General features: G+C 38.2%; 1 protein-coding gene across 3 annotated transcripts; it reads right to left on the bottom strand.

Annotated features, from left to right (window-relative positions):
- Positions 1 to 12,614: 12,614 nt before the first annotated feature.
- On the bottom strand, positions 12,615 to 20,379 carry FGA (fibrinogen alpha chain). Of its 3 annotated transcripts, none has more exons than XM_050791991.1 (6): positions 20,253 to 20,379; positions 19,054 to 19,179; positions 18,410 to 18,593; positions 17,113 to 17,258; positions 15,029 to 16,514; positions 12,615 to 14,323 (listed from the first exon to the last, which is right to left on the bottom strand). In XM_050791991.1, exons 1-6 carry the CDS (start codon positions 20,304 to 20,306, stop codon positions 13,614 to 13,616), a joined length of 2,706 nt encoding a protein of 901 aa, XP_050647948.1. In that variant the 5' UTR covers positions 20,307 to 20,379; the 3' UTR covers positions 12,615 to 13,613. The 3 variants fall into 3 exon arrangements, with proteins under 3 accessions (XP_050647948.1, XP_050647947.1, XP_050647946.1); XM_050791990.1 differs by lacking the exon at positions 12,615 to 14,323 and having other exon boundaries at positions 14,773 to 15,909; positions 15,949 to 16,514; XM_050791989.1 differs by lacking the exon at positions 12,615 to 14,323 and having other exon boundaries at positions 14,773 to 15,987; positions 16,027 to 16,514.
- Positions 20,380 to 22,203: the final 1,824 nt, after the last annotated feature.

The raw sequence follows: 22,203 nt of genomic DNA, 5'->3' as shown, positions 1-22,203 counted from the left end.
GAGAAGCGTTCACAACCTAAAACATAATAAACTGGTCTTGAATATTTGAAGATTTAAAATCTGACTCCAGGCCAGGCACGGTGGCTCATGACTATAATCTCAGCACTTTGAGAGGCCGAGGCAGGCAGATCACGAAGACAGGAGTTCATGACCAGCCTGACCAATATGGTAAAATCCCGTCTCTACTAAAAATACAAAAATTAGCCGGGCATGGTGGCGTGTGCCTGTAGTCCCAACTACTTGGGAGACTGAGGCAGGAGAATTGCTTGAACCTAGGAGGCGGAGGTTGCATTGGACAAGATCGCGACACTGCACTCCAGCCTGGGCTACAGAGTGAGACTTTGTCTCAAAAAAAAAAAAAAAAAAAGAAGACTCTATTCTACCATGGAAAAGCCACCACTCTGCCACTTAAATAGACATCGGGATCAGAGATTCCAAGAGGATAATCTGGATCAAGTCTTCACCAAGTGTTTTTTAAGGGAAATAATGAAATAGGGAGCAGAATGTGCTTATTGCCCATAGAAATGAGGTCTATTCTTGTCCTCAGTTAGGCTGTTTGTTTTTTTTTTTTTTTACATAGTTATACCAGAACTAAAGTAAAAGTGGGTTTTCTGTTCTTTCTAATTCTCCCTATGAAATGGGCATATCATCTCAACGCCTCACTCTAACTGCCCATGGGCAACCCTATGACCCTAGGTCCTTCACCCCTAGTGTATCATCATTGCCACCCATTTTTATGGCACTTATTGTTCTTAAGCTTATCCTCTTAATCTTTGGATGTAAGCAAAACTCATTAATTTATATCTTGGAAATGGTACTCCTCTCTTTGATTACTTATCAAATCCAACTTTAACTTTTGACCTGGTTTCTCTGCCACAAGTTCTGTCCCACTGGAGCCTGACTCACCTACCGCTTTGCCATCACATTTAATAGAAAACTCTCATCAAGTTACTTTCCTGCTTAACATTGGCTCCTTGCTATCTATATCCAAATTTCTTAAATTCAAATTTTTCAGTTGGAGGTAAAAATGGTCCCAGTACCATTTCCTGTTCCCTTCACTATAACCTACATTTTTGTCACAATAAGTTTTTCACCATTCCAGGACAGGTCAGGCCCTTTAAAAATTTCAACAGCTTATTGAGATATAACTGATATAAAAAAATCCTGCACATGTGTTGTGCTGGAGTCCTGTTGATTCCAACAGGGATGGCATCGTGTCCAAGAAGAGACCCGGAGCCAGTGAATGGGAATAGGGTTTATTTAGGACTTAAATACAGATGTGGTCCAGTGGCAGTGGGCTGGACAGGACCACTACTATTTGTAAAGAGTATGCAGTTTATATAACATTTCTACTTAGCACTCTCCATCTAGCAACCTCCATTTAGCCCAAAATAAAAGACCTTGGTTCCTTGCACATACTGCATTCCAAGGGACAGGCAGGGAGTTCAAGTGTCCTTCACAGATAAGAAGTGAATCTGTCTGGGTTGGCCATTCCCAGATTCCTTAGTTTAGGACTCTGAACACATATTCTTCTTAGACCACACAGTCATTCTCAAAGTATTCTTGAGTTATTGCCATCAGGTGCATCTACCATACAAAGTGTTAAACATATACAAGTTTATGATTTTGGAAATATACACATGCCCACAATATCATCGGCACAATCAAGATATTAAATATATCCATCACCTCCAAAAATTTCCTTATGTTCATTTATTTTAGTTTTTCATGGTATGAATGTTTAATATGAAATATTATCAACAAATTTTTAAGTGTACAATACTGTATTATTAATTTTAGGCACTATGTTTTACAGCAGATCTGTAGAACATATTCATGTAGTATAAATGAAATTTTATCTCCATTTCCCCCTACCTCCCATCCCCTGGCAACTACCATTCTATTTTCTGCTTTAACTGTTTCAGATACCTCATGTAAGTGAAATCATACAGTATCCTTTCGCACTGTTGTTAGGGATGTAAAACGATGCAGCCACTATAGGAAGAAATGTGGAGGCCCTTAAAAAATTAGAAAACAATTCTAATTACCATATGATCCAGCAATCTCACTTCTGGGTATATATCCAAAAGAATTGATACCAGAATCTGGAAGCAATATTTGTACATCTATGTTCATTGCAACATTATTCTCAATGTTCAGGTCCTTTTATATGATGCCCTCTTTGCAGCAATGTCTTCCTCCCAACACCATGTGACAAACTGCTGTTTGTTTTTTGTTGTTGTTGTTGTTGTTTTATTATTATTATACTTTAAGTTCTAGGGTACATGTGCATAACATGCAGGTTTGTTACATATGTATACTTGTGCCATGTTGGCGTGCTGTACCCATCAACTCGTCAGCACCCATCAACTCGTCATTTACATCAGGTATAACTCCCGATGCAATCCCTCCCCCCTCCCCCCTCCCCATGATAGGCCCCGGTGTATGATGTTCCCCTTCCCGAGTCCAAGTGATCTCATTGTTCAGTTCCCACCTATGAGTGAGAACATGCGGTGTTTGGTTTTCTGTTCTTGCGATAGTTTGCTGAGAATGATGGTTTCCAGCTGCATCCATGTCCCTACAAAGGACACAAACTCATCCTTTTTCATGGCTGCATAGTATTCCATGGTGTATATGTGCCACATTTTTTTAATCCAGTCTGTCACTAATGGACATTTGGGTTGATTCAAAGTCTTTGCTATTTGTTTTTAAACCTTGCTTTAACTGTCACCGCCCAGAGAAGACTTTCTAAAACCCTTGGGCAAATTTTGTTACTTTTTGACAATGAATGCCTGAGGCCTATCTGTTTGGTATAACGCTTTCCTTCACTAACAATGAGCTCTTATCCAGCTTTGATTCCAGAATCGTCAGCCTGTCAGAATGGCTAATTTTCATCCAGCATTTGTGAATGCTAGATGGCTAAATCCACTGATGTTCAAAGTCTTGAATATCCTCCTTTTTAAATGTAGAACCCATTTTCTGATAAAGCCACAAACAGAAACTTAACATGCAAAATTCTTGAATATGGAACTTTTGGGGCAATACTGAGAGTCGCAAAAGTTCACAGAATGAAAGATGGGGGTTGGGAGGACTGCAGTCCTCAGACTTTTGCTCACTCCTTACGTGTTCACAGAGGATCAAAGGAATCCTTAGAACTTGAAGTAATGCCATAGAAGAAAAACCACTAAAGTAGGTAATCTGATGGTCAATTCTTAGTTAATGTACAAATAGAAAAAACGCAGAGACCACTCCCAGGTAATATGTAAGTCTATCTAGAAAGAAATGCACTTTCTTGGCTGGGCACAGTGGCTCCCATCTGCAAACCCAGCACTTTGCCAGGATGAGGTGGGAAGATTGCTTCAGGCCAGGAGTTAGAGGCCAGCCTGGCAACATAGTAAGACCCTGTGTCTACTATAAAACTTGTAAAAACAAACAAACATACAATAACAAAAAAGAAATGCACTTTCTTAAGGCGTAATTTGGTAAGAAATGTTATGTGTCTGATTTTGCCCATTCAGGCATCACGATTTTGAATATAATAAAAAAGGTAGCTTCCCTAGTTAGAATATATAAAACAGTATTATATAACTCATGATTTTAAGATAATAGAAAGATTAGCTGAAAGTTTTTAATCCCACACTCTGGCATGAGAACTATTTTTTTTATATATATATATATGTGTGTGTGTATGTGTGTGTGTGTGTATGTATATATATGTAATTATACAATTAGGACTGAAAGTCTGCTACAAACTATAATGGATATATGCACTTGGGACATAAGCCTCTAGTTCCTCTTTATTTATGAATCAAGAGAAACAGCTAACTCAGGGATTGTTTTTAAACTGACTACAGATTCCCACCATGGGGCAAAAAGATGGGTGATGTGACACATCACCAGCTGCAGTAGCTCAGCTCACATTTCTCAGCATTACACTCTTAATATCCTGTATGCTGATCATTTAAACCTGCTGACACCTATAATCCCAGCACTTTGGGAGGCCGAGGTGGGCGGATCATGAGGTCAGGAAATTGAGACCATCCTGGCAAACATGGTGAAACCGAAACCCTGTCTCTACTAAAAATACAAAAATTATCTGGGTGTGGTGGTGTGCACCTGTAATCCCAGCTACTCGGGAGGCTGAGGCAGGAGAATCATTTGAACCCAGAAGGCGGAGGTTGCAGTAAGCTGAGATCACACCACTGCCCTCCAGCCTGTGTGACAGACTGAGACTCCGTCTCAAAGGGAAAAAAAAAAAAAATGCAGATTTCTTGGTACTAACCTAGGTTTATTACATCAGATTCTCTACAGGGAAAGAGCCTGAGTCTCCATTTTAAAATAGATGTCCCTGAGAGTTACTGATCACTGGTTGGGTTTGAGAGTTACTGATAGAGGCCACATTTGTATTTACCCGAGACTCCCTTGATATTTCTTACCCAGTATCCTTTTCACTCAAATGGTGACCATAAGGCAATATTTTGAGCAAATAGTCATCCTTAAAGTTATCCTGAATAACTTCACAGGTGACCACTGTCTATGTTTAGGACTGGACTTGGGTTTAATATGTTACCAAATGCTAGAATCACTGGGTTTAATATGTCTCCAAATGCTAGAATCACTATTTCCACTATACTGGTGTTAGTCTCTGGTGATTCTCTAGCTTGGACTTCAAATTCTCTTGAAGTGTAGAAAAGAATTACAGATGTTACCTCTCATATGTACATAGAACTGACACTTCAGTTTTTGAATTCCATCCTCCCCCTCACTGTTGCACGTGATCTGATGCTCTTGCTTGAACTTCTTGTGGTGTGCAGTTCTGCACCAAATAGCAATGAATTGGTACATAGTAATGCATACACATGGAAAGTGGAATCAGGCTGGGTTTTTTTTTTCGTTTGTTTGTTTGTTTGTTTGTTTGTTTCTTTTCGAGACAGAGTTTTGTTCTAGCTGCCCAGGCTGGAGTACAATGACGTTCGCCATCTCGGCTCATGGCAACTTCTGCCTCCCAGGTTCAAGCAATTTTCCTGCCTCAGCCTCCCGAGTAGCTGGGATTACAGGGACACACCGCTATGACTGGATAATTTTGTATTTTTAGTAGAGACAGAGTTTCTCCATGTTGGTCAGACTGGTCCCAAACTCCCGACCTCAGGTGATCCACCTGCCTAGGCCTCCCAAAGTGCGGGGATTAGAGGCATGAGCCACTGTCCTTGGCCAACTGACATTTATTTTAACAACATTAATTGTGGAATTAAATAATGGAAGTAGCCCGTATTCTTTGTAGACATTTTGGGAAATATAAAAATGATTAGACCCATTTATAATTTCAGCACAGGCAGTGGAACAGCTAATACCTTCATTTATGTTTTTCGTCTTACCCTGTACATGTTTTAGTACCTGAATTTTTCACGCTGAGTCACAAAAAGTTTTCCATATTATTTAACATTCTTCTATAGTATCATTTTCTGTAATTCACTTTTTAAAGGCCATATAATATTCTATTATGGGAATTTATTTAAACAGTCTCCTCTCATTTCACATTTACGTTTTTTCCAATCTTTTTCTATTAAAGAGAGTACTGACATTAATATCCTTCTCCATAAACCTTTTGTGAATATATATCATATAACACATTGTATATGTGATTTATAATATACATTTATTTCATATTTTAAAATATTTGTTTTATAATATTGTTTATACATTATAAATGTATATTTATAATATAATATTTATTTATTTATTTCTAGGATAAATTACTTGAAGCAGAATATCTGGAGGAAATAAAGGTTTTGGGCTCAGCACAGTAGCTCATGCCTGTAATCCTAGCACTTTGGAAGGCTGAGGTGGGAGGATTGCTTGGCCCAGGCTGCAGTGAGCCCTGATTGTGCTACTGCTACTGCACTACAGCCTGGATGACAGAGTGAGAACCTGCCTCAAAAAAAAGAATGATTTTGGCGTTTTAAACTTAAAATATATATATATATATATAAATATAGCCAAGTAACTCTCCAGAAAGATTGTACCGATTTACCTCTGATGCACAGAATTACATACTTAATTTTTATTTTTCTTCTCCATCACTAATATTATGATTAAAATGTTAGTAATTACTTTAATTTTCATATCTTGAATTAGTAGTACAAGCAAGAGATTTAAAAATATTTAATGACCATTTTACTATCTTTTTTGAATTGCCTATCCATGTCCTTTGCTCAAGTTTCTTTTTTTTCTTTTTTGTTTTTTCTTTTCTTCTCTTTTTTTTGAAACAGGGTCTCGTTCTATCACCCAGGCTGGAGTACAGTGGCGTGATCTTGGCTTACTGCAACTTCTGCTTCCTGGGCTCAGGTGATTCTCCCACCTCAGCCTCCCAAATAGCTGGGACCACAGGCATGCACCACCATACCTAACTAATTTTTTTGTATTTTTTGTAGAGACAGGGTTTCACCGTGTTGCCCAAGCTGGTCTCAGACTCCTGGACTAAAGCGATCCGCCCTCCCTGACCTCCCAAAGTGCTGGGATTATAAGCATGAGCCCCCGCGCCTGGCCCTTTCCTCAATTTTCCATTAGCAAAGTCATCTTTTATATGAATTACTCGTTATATAATATGTAGGATAGCAATCAGAAACATGGTATTTTCTTCTATTTATACAAATATTTTCATTTGTAAGTGATTACACTGGGAGTCACATTCTTATGCAAATAATCTTAACTGGTACTGATGTTCACCATCAGACCCTTTCTTTTCTTCTCCCAACCAAGATGTGATCAACAGGCGATACACCTTTTTGTTTGTTTTTTGATTCAATTATATTTATTTCTGCCCCAAACTTTTTATTTTGAACAGTTTATACGCCACAGAGAAATTGCAAGAATTTTAATAAATACCTCTCTGTCCTTCTCCTAGTTTCACCCATTGTTTGTCAAAAGGAGATACTTAAGTGCAGTATTGCAACAGCTTATGTAGACATGCAACCTTGAGGTCATAGACCTATGAGGGATTGAGACAAAGGTGAATTTAGCAAATATTTTCCAGAGTACTCTGCTGTAATAACCACGTACCCATCTCCAGCAATGACCTGGTGAACAGGGAGACTACTGCTTAGTAACAGAGCAATTCTCAGCTCAAACCTGGCAGGTTCTAAGTTTTCTTGCCTCTGCGGTTTTGAATGGTTGCTCTTACTATGTGAAAATGGAAGACATCATGTCCTGTTCACGTTTAAGAATTAATTGAGATTTCCCCAGGAGCAAATTCTTCACGATACTGCTTTCCTCAGTGATATTTAATGCCTTCCCAGCCCTCATCCCCAATTAATTATTTTCCTCTATAAATGAGATTTATAAAGTACTTGGAATTCCATTAAAAAGAGGTAATCTGTAAATTAGATAAATGCATAAACAAATACATCAACTATAAGATATCTCAGAAATGGTTTCTGTGTAAATTTTGTCATCCACAAGCAACTTGTGTTATTTTCATGGCTACTGAAATTTAAATGTGGCTGCTTCCCAAGCTGTTTCAGCAAGTAATAAACATTGTATTACTTTATTTGCATATAACAAAGCTTTAATTTATGATTGCATGTGCTACATTGACACCTTGGCATTTCCTTTCAGGCTTTTCAAGACATGAAAAAGATTAGTGAACTTGGCTGGATGGGTCTTTCTGTTCTGATTCACCAGCTGCACCCCTAGCATCAGCTAACTAACTTGGAAATATATTTTGTTTTGGTGGGAAACCTATGACAAAATATAATTCGATCACTGATACCACTGGGCCAATAATGAAAAGCAGATGCTATATACAATAGTGTCATGTTTATTTATGAAGTGTAGCATCATTATCCCAGAATGAATAATGAATGAGGCATGGAACTTAGGTGGTTAAAACCTGTAAGAACAATACCGTGGGCTTTATCCCCAGGTGTCCTCCTTATCATCACATTATTTCACCTCCTTAAACTACTATTTACTCACCTGAAAAATCAGTTCATAAAATGTTCTCACCTTCATTAAAAGAACACTAGTAATAATTGATTATCCATTAAAAGTATCCACATATTTGGGGGGAAACTTGAAATTCTTTATTCTAAAGAGTTTCCAGGAACTAAAAGTAAATACATAAACACAAGACTTGGATTAAAATGTCAATAATATCTTTTAATAAGAACCCAAATCTTAGCTTCATTATATTATGCATTCTGTAGAAGGTTGAAACAGATGATAAGTTCCTTTTTTATTTGTTTTGTTTAGCTTTGTTTGAAATACAGTTTCCCACTGTTGCCCAGGCTTGAGGGCAGTGGCACAATCACGGCCCACTGCAACCTCAAGCTTGATCTCCTTGGCTCTAGTGATCCTCTCACCTCAGCTTCCCGAGTAGCTGAGATCATAAGTATGCGACACCACATGCAGCTTATTTATTTATTTATTTTGTAGAGATAGGGTCTCACTATGTTGCCCAGGCTGGTCTTGCACTCCTGGACTCAAGTTATCCTTCTTCCACAGCCTTCCAAATTGCTGGGATTAGAGGCATGAGCCACTGCAGCTGCTCCTAAAAGTTCCTTTTTAACACTTAGATTTCTTAGGTCACAAAAATTTATTGAGTCATTATTATGTGTCAGGCCTTGTGTTAAGCACCAGATATTTTTTAGGTGTAAGTTTCTACACCTAAGAAAAGAAGAATTATGATATTTTTCTCATATACTATGGTATACTAAAGGAGAACATCAAAGACAGCTTTAGGCTAAAGGATGGAGATAGATTTACCTGGAGGCAAAATTAAAATCTAGCCAGATGTTTTTTCTATTCCTGACTCAGGATTAAAAACCCCAATTCAACGTTTTTCTCTCTAGCAGAAATATTTAAAACCATGTCCTTTCCTGGCAAAATTTTCACATTCATATCTGTTTTGTTCAATAATCCATTCATTCAACTAAGGACTATTTTGAAATAGATAACCTAAATAGAACTTGCATGTTAACGGAGGGAGGCCATATTATTTAAGTAAGGGAGTAAAAGTTAAGGAAAGAGGAAATAATATTTTTAAGTAAATGTAAAATAATTAAGTTTTAAAATGTATCTATTATTTATAAAAACTATTCTAAATAAGATGAAGAATAAATCTTGAAAATAAAGGGATATATAAAACTTAAGAAAAGGGAAAACAACGGTAAAATAAAATCATGTTTAAAAATTCATCTGTTATTTTGGGAAAGTCTTCCAAACAAAGTGACAAAAGTTATGTTGAAAATGAAATGACATGTCAAGATACGTAGGCAAATTCAAAGAAAAGAAAATCAAAAGTGATGACAATATTGCTATTTGACAAGATGGAATTTAATTCCAAAAGGAGAAACAGAAAAAAAGAGAAACATTATGTAATGATAGAAAGTACAATTTGTGAAGAAGATATAACAATCATAAACTTTCATGCACTGTATAAAGAAGGAGCCAACCGTACGAAGCAGAATTCCTAAAATGCAAAGACCACACACATGCACAAAACCACAGTGAGGTCTTTTTATACACACACACACGCACACACACACAAACACGATGAAAAACTCATAACTATAATCCCAGTGCTTTGGGAGTCCCAGGCAAGAGGCCAGGAGTTTGAGCCACCAGTGAGCTATGATTGCACTACTGCACTCTTCCAGCCTAGGTAACAGAGTGAGACTCTGTCTCTTAAAAAAAGATACATAAAAAGGAAAAGATATGGGATATTTAAATAATACCATTGACAGGCTTGGTAATATGGAACATTATAACATATGAATGTGATAATATACATTCTTTTCACCAATGAAACATTTGCAAAAGTTAATGCAAACTTGTCCACAAAGAAAACCTTAAAAATTCTATACTTTGGGAGACTGAGACAGGAGGATTACTTAAGGCCAGGAGTTTAAGACCAGCCTGGACAACATAGCAAGACTCTGTCTCTACAAAAAGGGAAAAAATTAACTGGACATGGTGCTGTGTGACTGTAGTCCCAGCTCCTCAGGAGGCTGAGATGGGAGAATTGCTTGAGCCCAGGAGGTAGAAGCTGCAATGAGCCGTGATTGTACCACTAGCAATAAAATTAATTAATTAATTAATTAAGGAAATCTAAAATGCTTAGAATGAAACAGTTGGTTAAATTAACAATATTTATTAAATACTTGAAAACTAATGATTGAAAGATGACTCACTCTAACCCCCTAAAAAATAACAAATTGGGTTTTAAAATGAGAAAATTGGAAATTAAGAAAAACTTCTCTAAGTAGTCCCAGAACAACAAAAGAAAGTAAAAATTAAAAGTACAATTTTACAGACCAAAAAAAAAAAAGGAAAAAAGTGGGGAATATGATAGAGACTACTGCATCCAATCTCTGTAATTGAAATGTGAGCAAGAAGGTATAAGCACAGGAGAGAGTTTATATATTGATCCCAAGAAAATCTTATAGAAAAAAATTGACATTTTAGTTCTATGGACAAAGAATGCTTTCTTTAATAAAGGATCCCAGTATAATTGGCTATCCATCCACAAGAAAACAAAAGTAGACTTTCTTCATGACATATTAAAATAAATTATAGGTTAAATATATATGTGCAAAAGAAAAAAACAGAAAAAAGAAAGAACATTTTAAAATTAAGGAAGTATTTGAAAGACTATATAATCTTAGGATGGGGAGACATTTTATGTAGAACAGGATACACTGTATAAATGAGCTCTATCCCAAAGGAATTCATAACCTAGTACCACAAATAATATAAATACATTAGAGTTAGGGATGGAATATGTTATTTTTGAGATAAGAACAAGCTATGAGGGCCTAGAGGACAATTTAATTCATTCTATGGTACACTGGGGAAGGGTTCACAGAAGCAGCATTATTTGAGCTGTTTTTAAAGGGGTGAATGGGTATCTTCTAGGTAGTTTATGAAAAGGCAGAAAATCATTTAAGGACCTAGTATTTCAGTGCCAGTGAGAAATTCAGTGTAATTAATGTATAGAATGATTGATTGCAGAGGTTGAAAATGGACCAGTTTGTGAAAGAGTTTATATTCTAAGCCAAGAAGTTTTAACTTAATTTTAATGTCTGTCTCCTGCTTAAGGCCACTGATAGTAGTTGAAGCTATGGTGATTGTCAGATCAATCAAGGAGAAAGGGTACTCACTGTAGAGCGAGAGCATGTTTGGCCAAGAGTGGTAATTGCAGACTTCCATATCTATTCTCCCTCTTTTCCTTATTAGCAGAATCCTGATTTTAGTTAGGATAGACTTGTACTCAAGCTAAAAGTCAACTTGCCTCAGCTTCTCCTGCAACTAAGCTCATCTATGTGACTAAGTTGTGGCTAATATAAGCAGAAGTGCTGTTAGAACACTCAAGAAAGTTCCTTAAAAGGAGGAGGTACTCCTTTGCCCTTCAGTGTTTTCTCCACCTTCCAGATTGCCACAGGACATATTTGGATTGTGAGGTGAACCAGAGGATGTAAGTCTTTTATTAAAATGATGGCTTCCTGAAGACTATGCAGACATAATCCTACATAGGCTTTTCTGTGAGCAAGAAATGAATTTCTGTCTTGTTGAAATCAGATGTGCCAAACCTAATCTCAAATGATAAAGATGAGTACCAATGTAAATACAGTGAGAAATCCCTACATTTAAGAAGTGGTCTGAGAAGAAATTACCAGTTAAAAACACTGAAAAGAGTGAGGCAGGAAGAAATGGTATAGAAACCAAGACAAAAAGACAGGTCCGAGAGGCAGGATAAGGGCAAAATAAGTAGCAGATGTTTAAAAGAGATCAAGTAGAAAGAGGCTTGAATGCAGCCCATTTAATTTAGAATTCCAAAGTTGTGTTGACTTAAGGAGATCAATTTCAAGCATGAGGTAATCGCATGAAAACCAAGTTGAAATGGGCTTCTGAATGAATGAGAGTCAGAGAGCTAAATTAATATTTAATTTCAGAAAAAATGAAATAGAAAATAAAGATAAGGTGAAATGGAATATAGATGTGTCATGTCTTGTCTCACAACCAAATTGTATCTCCAATTCTCATGAGCCTGCTAATATTGACTACCATTTATCAAATTAAAAGAGATTTATCTAATCCTTTGACAAACTCAAAATCTTCTAAATAATTAGAAATAAATCGTCCTTCCCATTCATAATCACTTTCATTCCAGGACCCAATTCTGTTCCTAAATAGGGTGCTATTCGGGAAAACAAAGTGTTTTCTAGTCTCAACTCAAATTCTGTCAAGGTATACGTGTGAGTGAAAGTGGAGTGGGGATAGAGACACCATGAAGTTCTGATGTCTGAAAGAAATGAAGCTTCATTTAATTCTGAAGAAGTTCTTTTCCAAGTATCCAACTATTTGAAGGTATAGCATTTAGTTTGTATCAGAGATTTACAATTCCCCATAAGGAAATTCAAGAACTCTGGGGTTCATATGTGATGCATTTGCAAGGTTATTTCCCTTTTGATCCCCAGGCTCTGGCCCCTAGCTATAGCCTCCTTTTTCCTCCTCCCTCCCTTCTCCTCTCCTTCCCACTGTCTCTCCTTCCTTCCTTCCTTGAGAAATAATGCAGTCGTATCAGAATAGAAGCTATGTAAGAAAGGATGGTATACTGGATTGCTTGGGATATTTTAATACATATTCAAGAGAAAAGGCAAATATATCTTAATAGAGAAGAATGCAAATTGAAAATCAGAGGGCAAGGCCACCAGGATTAAAGATGCAGCTTGGACCAAATATTGACCAATGCAAATGTGTTGAATTTTGAATATAGCATAGATCATACTTAGTGAGATGCTTTCCATTAACGATTTACATTTAATAATAGTGAACATGTCACAGAATATAGTTTATGATTGTTAGAAAAATGAAGTTAAATCAATACTTGGGAGATTATTTATTAATGTGTGAATTGTCTGCTTTTTGAATAATCATAAATAGTTTTAAAATTTTAAATGTGTTTTTGAAAGAAATTGGTTACACCCTGGGAAAAAAAATAAGTATGCCTTACAATATCTAGTGGAAGGGCTTAAAGGACAGATTTTCATTTCTATTTAGGAAAGAATGTTTCTCCTGTCTTCCTGGATTTGCTCCATATCAAAAGACATGAATACATATTGTAATTATAAACTGTGCATTGTAATTATAAGTTGTAAATTCTACTTCAAAGGTCAGCTATGGTTAGATTCAGTGAGTTTTACCTTAAAATATTGGCTTAAAACCATTCATATCAAATGGATAAAATAACTTTTTTAGTTTGCAATGGCCTTATGACTTTGGGTGGTATGGGAAGAGAAGTTCTCAAACCAATACTCCTCAAGGTTAGAGAGGGAAGCTTCTGTCTGACACTTTCCTGTTGTACTGAATGGCCCTTGGTATATCCTTATAAAAATTTTCAAACCCACAGAGCTATTTAAAGATAAAAAAACTTATATAACTTTATTTTTCAAAGACTAATATGTCTCAGGTACATTTAGCTACAGTACAAAGGATAAGAAAATAGCACCTAGGAATTTTTTAGATTGTAGAGAATCTCAACGCTTTACCTTTCTTATTTCCTCTCCACTTTTCTAGCAAAGAAGCCAGAGTGCTCCCACTCCCACTCCTTTAGTCTATTGGGTCAAAAGGGGCCTAATTTTCATGCGAACAGCCCTGAGGGAATAATCTGCCCCTCTAAAGGAAACCCAGACCACTCCGTTCTCAATCTCATAAGGACTGTTATTCCTCGGGTCATAGGAGCCCCCAAGGTAGTAGATGCCATTGAGATTGGCTGCTTGGCAGTTGTTATACCACCAGCCTCCCCCATAGACTTCTGCACAGTTCTCTTCCCACTGGTCTGCATCCCTGTCAAAGGTGCTGAACTGCATGCTGTTGTGAGAGGTGTACTCTGTCCCTTCCTCTACGGAACCTTCAATCAGAGCATCGCCTGCAGTGCCTTCATAGGAGGAGACCTGGAGGGCATAGCCTTCGGCCTCAGAGCCTACCCGGAAGTAATATTCTGCATAAGCTTCGTTCCCAGCCCAGTCCTCTAATTCAACCCTAAGAACAGAGCCCCTCTGGGTTAGTAAGTGGAGGTAGTCATTGCCTAGCCAGAATTCTCCTTCCCCCTCGTCATTCAGGCTGCCGAAACCTCTCTTGTAGTCTTGCCAGGTCCGGTTAAAATTCAGTGATCCATCCATTCTTTGCTGGATCAAAAGCCATCCTCCCAAACTGGTCTCTTGATCGCAATAAACAGAAAAAATCTTACTGGATCCGGGTAGCTTGATATTGAAAATGCCACTTTGGGTACCTGAAGGATGTGTTTGGAGGACATCATCACAGTCTAAAAAAAAAATTAAGCTGGTTGGAAGAAGTTATTCTCATTTAACTTTACAAAGATAGGCACGACTCAGATTAAAGAAGGCAAATATTGTTTCCTTCCCTTCTGTTCTTTCTTCCTCCTTTTCTTCCCTCCATAGGGGAAGGATGCACTTACAGTGGGATAGAACTTATGCAAACAAGGGCTTATTTATACCTACAAATTGCAAAGGGGATTTTCCTCAAATGGATTTGGAATTTTACTTGCACATACTAATAGCAAGTAACCAGTACAGGTAGCTAAGCATCAATTAATACTAATAGAACTTGTTTTTAGGCTGACCTAAATGTCAACTGAGACACATACTAAAAATGTGATTAATCAATTGGGTGACAATTCTAATAGCACACACTTTGACTAGTGAAAGAATTTGATTAAATAAGCTCAAATAGAGTTTCAGAGGAAGTAATTCATCCATTTAACATGTATTTATTGAGTCATGACTCTGTTACTGTTAGGCATTTGGAAATACAGAGATGAGACAGACAAAGGCCCTGCCCCCATGGAACTTACAGTCTAGCGCAAAAACAGACCAAAAAAGTGTAGTTTCAATGAATTGTAACAGAGAGTTAAGAAGGAAATGCAAGGGGCCATGGGAGCACTGTGCAGAAATATTGAACTTAGTCTAAGGGGACAGGAAAGGCTTCCCCAAAGGAGAAGTGTGGATACCTCTGGAAGAGCGAGATTTAGCATGGCCTCTCTTGGTGGAATGTGTTCCTTCATGATCAGCTTCACTTCCGGCCTCATCTGCCATTTTATAACTCTTGCTTTCAAATGTAGAGCCTTCTCTGTTGTAAGCTGTGCTACTAATAAATTGTTTGCTGTGACTTGAAGTTTTACCACTGGAAGGGAATTCAGCTACCCCAGAGTGATGAGAACTGGTTTCCTTTGTATTTGTGAAGGTACCAGATTCTGAACCCATTGACTCAGCCTCACTGGCAAACTCTCTGAACGTAGATGGAAAGAAACCTGGAAATGTTTTTCCAGTTGAGGCAGTGTCAAAGAAGGCAGCTGCATCAGGGTGCCTATGGCGGAACTCATCCAGAGTACCTATGCCTAAATCTATCGCCTCGGGACAGTCAGAACCATCTTCGGAGGTCACTACTTCTTTGGTAACTTCTTTGTGACCATCAGGACCAATAACAGTCTTAGTAACGGTTTTAGAGCATGAACGACGTGTGGTGGTTGTGCTACCAGAGGTGACCTTCTCTTTGCCAACCACGAGCTCTTTGTCTCCTTTAGAAGTGACCAGTTTTTCTGTGCGGTGCTCTCTGTTTGTCCCTGGACTTACATTTCCTGGCACCTCTTCAAACGTGCCCCAGTCTGGGTTGGTAGGCCTGGTGTTCCCAGAGCCTGAGCTATCTGGCCTAAAACTTCCAGATCCAGAGTGCCAATGTCCAGTACTACTAGATACAGAACTCTCAGAACTCCAGTGCCCAGCACTTCCATGTCCAGAGCTGCCAGGATTCCAGGTTCCGGTACTACCAGGTCTAGGGCTCCCAGTGTTTTGGTTTCCAGTACTTCCAGGTCCAGAGCTCCCAGGGTTCCAGGTTCCAGTACTTCCAGATCCAGAGCTCCCAGGGTTCCAGGTTCCAGTACTTCCAGTTCCAGAGCTCCCAGGGTTCCAGGTTCCAGTACTTCCAGATCCAGAGCTCCCAGGGTTCCAGGTTCCAGTACTTCCAGGTCCAGAGCTCCCAGGTTTCCAGGTTCCAGTACTTCCTGGTCCAGAGCTCCCAGGGCTTTGGTGTCCAGTACTTCCAGGTCCAGAGCTCCCAGGGTTCCAGCTTCCAGCACTGCTAGGGTTCCTGGGGCTTTCTGTCTCTGATCCTGTTCTATAAGAGGTGGAGCCTACTTGGGTAACCTCATTTCCACCAGGTCTCTCTAACTCCATTCTCATCTGCTGCATGTCTGTTAATGCCTTCCACTCTGGGGGTACCTTCTGAAGCTGGCTCTTGAAATTTGGGGGAAACAAGTCCGGAACTGGGTTCATTTTTATCAGTGGTAAGTGTTGCCTATCTCTAGAGGGAAGTAAGTCTTTGGCAATGACCTGTTCAAGTTGCTTCTGCTGATCTTCATAGTCCTTCAGATCTACTTCACGAGCTAAAGCCCTACTGCATGACCCTCGACAAGATCGGATCTTAATGTCAACGTCCACCTAGAGAGAGGGGAGAAAAAGAAAGAGAAAATGTAGATAAAAATACATAAACTATGTCTATTGAGTTTCTGGTAGTTAATTCTCCTTCTGGAAACTGGTTTCATTTTTTTTTTTTTGACTTGGAGACCTACCACTTAATATTCTCTGTTTTCTGCTTATCTAGCACCCTCAGTGGAAGAGATGTTGGGTATTACAGGGCTAGCAAGGATAAGCAATGAATGCTCTTTGATCATCTTAGTCTCAGAATGGATCAAGAGTAAGGTGCTATTCTCTCTCAAAGGCAACGCTAATTAAATGATCCTTGGTGAAACTCAGGCTGAAGACTCAGAGGCATGGTGATGTAATGGGCTTTGGAATTAGACAAGGACTGAACACTTGATTTTGAAATTTACTATCTATGTACCATTGGAAAATTTACTTAATATCTCTGAATTTTTTTTCTTCAACTGTTGAGTGAGGAAAATAATACCTACTTTTAGGTAGATGATGGATATAATACTTTTCTCTGCATATAGTAGACACTCAATGCATAACTATCGTCTTCCTTTTCCCTGCTACTCATAAACAAGGAAGTCTGGGACCACAGCCACATACTTACCTCCAGTCTTTTCATATCAACCAACTGGGCCCTAACATTTTGCTGCAGAAGTTGGATATGCTGTACTTTTTCTATGACTTTGCGCTTCAGGACTTCAATTCTGCTTCTCAGATCTTCAGACACTCGGTTATAGGTATTATCACGGTCTGAAATAGAAAATATGGTTATTGAAGTAGCTGCTGAGTGATTTGTCTGTAATTGCCAGCAAAAAAGAAAGGAAGGAAGGAAAGAGAGAGATGAAAGAAAGAGAGAAAGAGAGAAAGAGAGGAAGGGAGGAAGTGAGGAAGGGAGGAAAGGAGGAAAGGAAGGAAGAAAGAAAGAAAGAAAGAAGTTAGCTTGCAAATATTCCCAATTTTATTTTGGTTACAGTTTAATCTGTGAGTTCAAAACCTATGGGGCATTTGACTTTTGGATAATGTTATGCCCTGCAGCCATCCACGAATCCCAGTTAAGATGTCCTATTAGCAATTAGTAATCTCAAATAAATATAGAAGAAATTTCTTTGGAATTTTAAAGGTGTAATTTGGAGTTAAAATAATTGGTTTGATTGCATTCCAAATATTCTATAATATCCTTAATCAAGGGACTTGAACATATTGGATTTTCTTACTGATGAATTTTTCTTTTTATCTATAGATTTGAAATTGTTCCTAAGCTGTTTTGGGTCAACAGGATCACTCACTTGCCAGCTAGTGTTGCATCACTGATTTTAAATGTCAAGTGTTTGTGAAGGTGTAAAAAGGTAAAGCAAAACTTCAGAAACTGAGGCCTCCCTAGACTCGCTGTCCTTGCCCAGAGTGAATGCGATGTTTCCTAACCCTAATGAGTAGACTCTGAAAATGATGTAGCTTGACTCTATATTTTAAAGTTAAAAATCTACCTAATCAGCTCAGTGGAGTCTGAGGGTTGAACTCCCAGCTTTGTGTCTTTGAATAAGTTCCTTGACCTCTCAGTTTTCACCTCTGCAAGGCAGAAACAAAAATATCCAACTCAAAGAGTCTGACCCATCCTACTTTCAGTATATACTGTTGAAAAGAACACACTTAAATTCTTGTTTTTAATCCAAAATTCTGACTTATTTTGTGACCTTAAACAATCTCAGTTAACATCTTTTACTTTGAAAAAATAGCAAAAACAAAAGCTCTCCCTTAAAATTTTCATGGATGTTATGAAGGCATATATTTCTACACTAAGTACTTTGGGATGAAATTGTCATAGATATAAGCAGATATCATATTTATTTAGGATTTTTGTTGTTTCTGTTATAAAATCAAAGCAGTAAAAATGTAATACTTACTATTGGATGAGACAATATCGCCTCTCAAAATTTCCATTATATTAGTGGTCAATGAGTTAGAATCCTTATTGTTCTTCTGATAGTCAAATAGCGAGTTTTTGAGCTTATTTATTCTGCTTGTAAAATCTTGATTGACTTCATCAATCAACCCTTTCATCCTGCAGCCAGAAGGGCATTTGTAGTTCTGAAAGTGAAGAGAGAAAATTACAGTAAGGATCTATCTCTTGGATTCAGAATAATTTTGCATGTTTCCATGCAGTCCCCATTTCTTCCTACCCTGTCTCTTCCAGACAAGTTGGCTTAAAAGTAGGTAAGAGGATTAGTTAGAGGTTGCAGACAAATTCTGGAATGATGTTCCACTTAGCCATAAATTAGATGCCAGGAAATTGAGGCCACTATACTCAGGTGCCTAGTTTTGCCTGAGCATGCAACTGAAATCCAGTCTGTTCACCCACTAATGATCCAGAATTGGGGAGGTAATTAAACAGTGCTCTTGCTAGTAGGTTCCTTTTCTTTATTTGGTACGTAGGGAGCTATTCAATTATTTTCTATTTTAAAAAGTTTCTGGGACCAATCAGATCAGCCTGTGAGCCCCTCTAGCAACAGAGGGAAGGAATTTCCTGCTTCCCCAGCTAACTGCTTACCCAGTCTTCATCAGAGCAGAAGGGCCAGTCTGAATCTTTGCAGGCAGATTGATGCCTTTCCACAACCCTTGGGCCACGCACGCCTCCTCCTTCAGCTAGAAAGTCACCTTCACCAGTATCTGCAGTCTTTAAAGATTCATTCACATACACAAAAGAGAGCAACAGCAATGTTAGCCAGAAGAGGAGACACTGGCATGCCTATAAGTCCCCAGGAAGAGATGGCACTCTCACAAAGATTAAGGACACCAGCCACAGGGCTTCTGCAAGCCTCAGGTTTCTTGTCTTCAAATGGAAATCCTAAGACCCATTTTATGGAGTTGTTATGAGAATTAAAGGAGATAAGGTGTACAAATTTCTTAACTGTGTATGACACTAAATAAGCATTTGATAAATATTAGGAGTTTTAAAGAATCCATCCTAAAAGGAAAATTATTTGAATCTACAAAATCAGTTAAATTTTACCTTTTCATTTTTACTAATGACTGCAGACAGAAAGAAAGTTGAAAGCTATAGAGCTCTTTCTCCTGTAATTGCTGCTTCGGTAGAAAAAACCTACACTATCTTAACTTAATGTTCCTCTCTCCTTCAAGTTTCTATGTAACCTTTAGAGATGGATTCATAATCTAAAAGAATACTATTACTTCCTAAAAGCGTATTGCCTTACTAACTAATCTCTTCTGATACTGCAAAGATGTTTCCAAAGATAATTAATTTGCTTTTTCTTTTGTCTTGACAAACACAAAAATAACCTTTCAGCAAAACTGTACGAAAACTAAAAGTTCTGCTTATTATGGGCAAGTAGCAAAAAATTAATAATTAAAGAAAACAAATCTTACCGTAGAATGTTTTATTCCATTAACTAGCATTATAATGCACCAAGGCTTTATAACTACAAGGATAGCAAAGAATTCTTGCCCTTTTTAAAACAAAACAAAACAAAATGTAGTAAGACTGAATGACTGATGCTAAAGTTTCCCTTGTGAGTTTGTACACTCTCATCCATCTAAGATCTTCCTCTTGGGGTCATATTACCTTGTATTCTTGAGGTGTCAATCCCATCCAGGAGCTTTCCTCCCAGGCCTGGAGTTCATAAAGCTAAGAGTGTGTCATGACATAGAACAGGTAGACTCTGACCTCCAAGCTCTTTGTGGAATAAACACCAGAGAGAAAGCAAGAAGAGAAAATGAAAAGGGCCATACCCATCCTGTGCCCACCACACTTAGGACCAGGCAGACGATCCTCATGGAAAACATCTTTTCTAAGGGTGGGGCTGGCTCATGAGGAGCACTCCAGCTGAAAGAAAGGATTGCCTCCACTCCTAGTTCCCATCCCATTTAAATCTGCAGGAGGTTTGGTTAATCATTGGCTTTGTCCTGTGTAGACCGTCAACCCTCCCTCTACATCCTTTGTTCTTCCTATGCTGTTGGTGTCCCAGAAATTCTTGCTCAATTCCCCTCAGCTTGTTTGCTTCCGATAAGCTGTTGCAAAGGTAGCGTTTGATTCTCCAGCCAACGATTAGGAGAAGATCTCACATTCCAGGAACAGGGTGGCTTTGAGAATGAAAAGAGGAGCATAGGAGGGTATATCCATATTTCTATATGTGAAAGAATACAGAAGGTGCTTAGTTAAGCTAGCTGTAGCCCCCAGTAGTAGTGATTTAGCAAACAATATTTCACTTTATGCAGAAATTAGGGTTGGGTGATCTGGTGTGTAAAAAATAACTTTGGTGATAGGCTGGCCCTGAAGGCTTTCTATAACTTTATTTAGAACAGATTACTTTTCTCTATCTAAAATATTAAGATGACAGTAGCCCCAGGAACCAAACATCTTAGGTTCATAATCCAAGCTGCACCACTTCCCTGCTCTATGTTCTTAGACAAGTTACTTTACCTCTTTATACCTCAGTTTCCTCATTTATAAAATAAGGATGCTGATAAGCTACCCCATGCTTTTATGAAGAATAAAAGAGTTAATTCTTGTAAATCCCTCAGAACAGTGACTGTCACATAGGAAGTACTCAGTGAATTATGGGAGATCATAAAGTGCCATGAAAAATACAATTTCTTTCCTGTTTCTGTGCCAGCAATCTCACTTCTGAGTGTATTTCCAAAAGAAATGAAATCAGGACCTTGAAGAGATACCTGCATTCTCATGTTCATTGCACCTTTATTGACAATAGCCAAGATATGGAAACAACCCAAGTGTCCACTGATGGATGAGGAGATGAAGAAAATGTGGCGTATATATACACAATGGAGTATTACTCAGCCCTGAAAAACAAGGAAATTCTGTCATTTGCAGTAACAGGTGAACCTAGAGGGCATTATCCTAAGTGAAATGAGCAGATATAGAAAGACAAATACTACTTAGCCGGTCGTGGTGGTGGGCACCTGTAATCCCAGCTACTCGGGAGGCTGAGGCAGGGAGAATCACTTGAACTCGGAAGGCGGAGGAGGTTGCAGTGAGCCGAGATTTCACCATTGCACTCCAGCCTGGGCCACAGAGCGAGACTCCCTCTTAAAAAAAAAAAAGAAAGAAAGAAAGGAAAAGAAAGACAAATACTGTATGATCTTTCTTACGTGTGAAATCTAAAATAGTCAAACTCACAGAAGAAAAGAGTAGAATGGTGGTGGCCAGGGCCTGAGGCATAGGAGAAATGGCGGAGATGTTGGCCAAAGGGCACACAATTTGAGTTATGCAATATGAGTAAGTTCTGGAGTCTAATGTGCACCATGGTGACTATAGTTGCTAATACTGTGCTGCATATTTGAAATTTGCTAAAAAGGTAGATCTTAAGTCTTCTCACCGCACAAAAAAGTAACGATATGAGGTGTTTTATGTGCTAATTAGATTAATTATGGTAATCATTTGACAATGTTTATGTGTATCAAAACACCAATCAGAGAGAAGTTCCCCTTTGAAGGAAAGTAAAAAAACATCAAGCTGTACAACCTAAATTATGCAACTTTTATTTGTCAATTATACTTCAATAAAAGTAAAAAAAAAAAATTCAGCTTAGATTTGCCAGATGTATTAGGTTGGTCAAATAGCAAATAAAAATAAGGGTGTCCCAGTGAAGTTTGAATTTCAGATAAACAGCAAATCTATTTTAGTATAAGTATGTCTCATGTGATATTTGAGACACACTTA

The sequence above is a fragment of the Macaca thibetana genome, chromosome 5, assembly GCF_024542745.1.
Source record: "Macaca thibetana thibetana isolate TM-01 chromosome 5, ASM2454274v1, whole genome shotgun sequence".
Lineage (NCBI taxonomy): Eukaryota > Metazoa > Chordata > Mammalia > Primates > Cercopithecidae > Macaca > Macaca thibetana.
Note: the sequence above shows the minus strand (reverse complement) of the source record. Positions and strands in the feature narration are given on the sequence as shown.

What these genes read in the sequence shown, in the direction of transcription:
- FGA (XM_050791991.1), bottom strand. Translation starts at nt 20,306, where the DNA reads ATGTTTTCCATGAGGATCGTCTGCCTGGTCCTAAGTGTGGTGGGCACA. An exon ending in TTGATATGAAAAGACTGGAG is followed by an intron (nt 16,515 to 17,112) that starts GTAAGTATGTGG and finishes CCCTCTCTCTAG; the next exon opens with GTGGACGTTGACATTAAGAT. An exon ending in TAAATCTCGCTCTTCCAGAG is followed by an intron (nt 14,324 to 15,028) that starts GTATCCACACTT and finishes TTTTTTTTTTAG; the next exon opens with ACTGTGATGATGTCCTCCAA.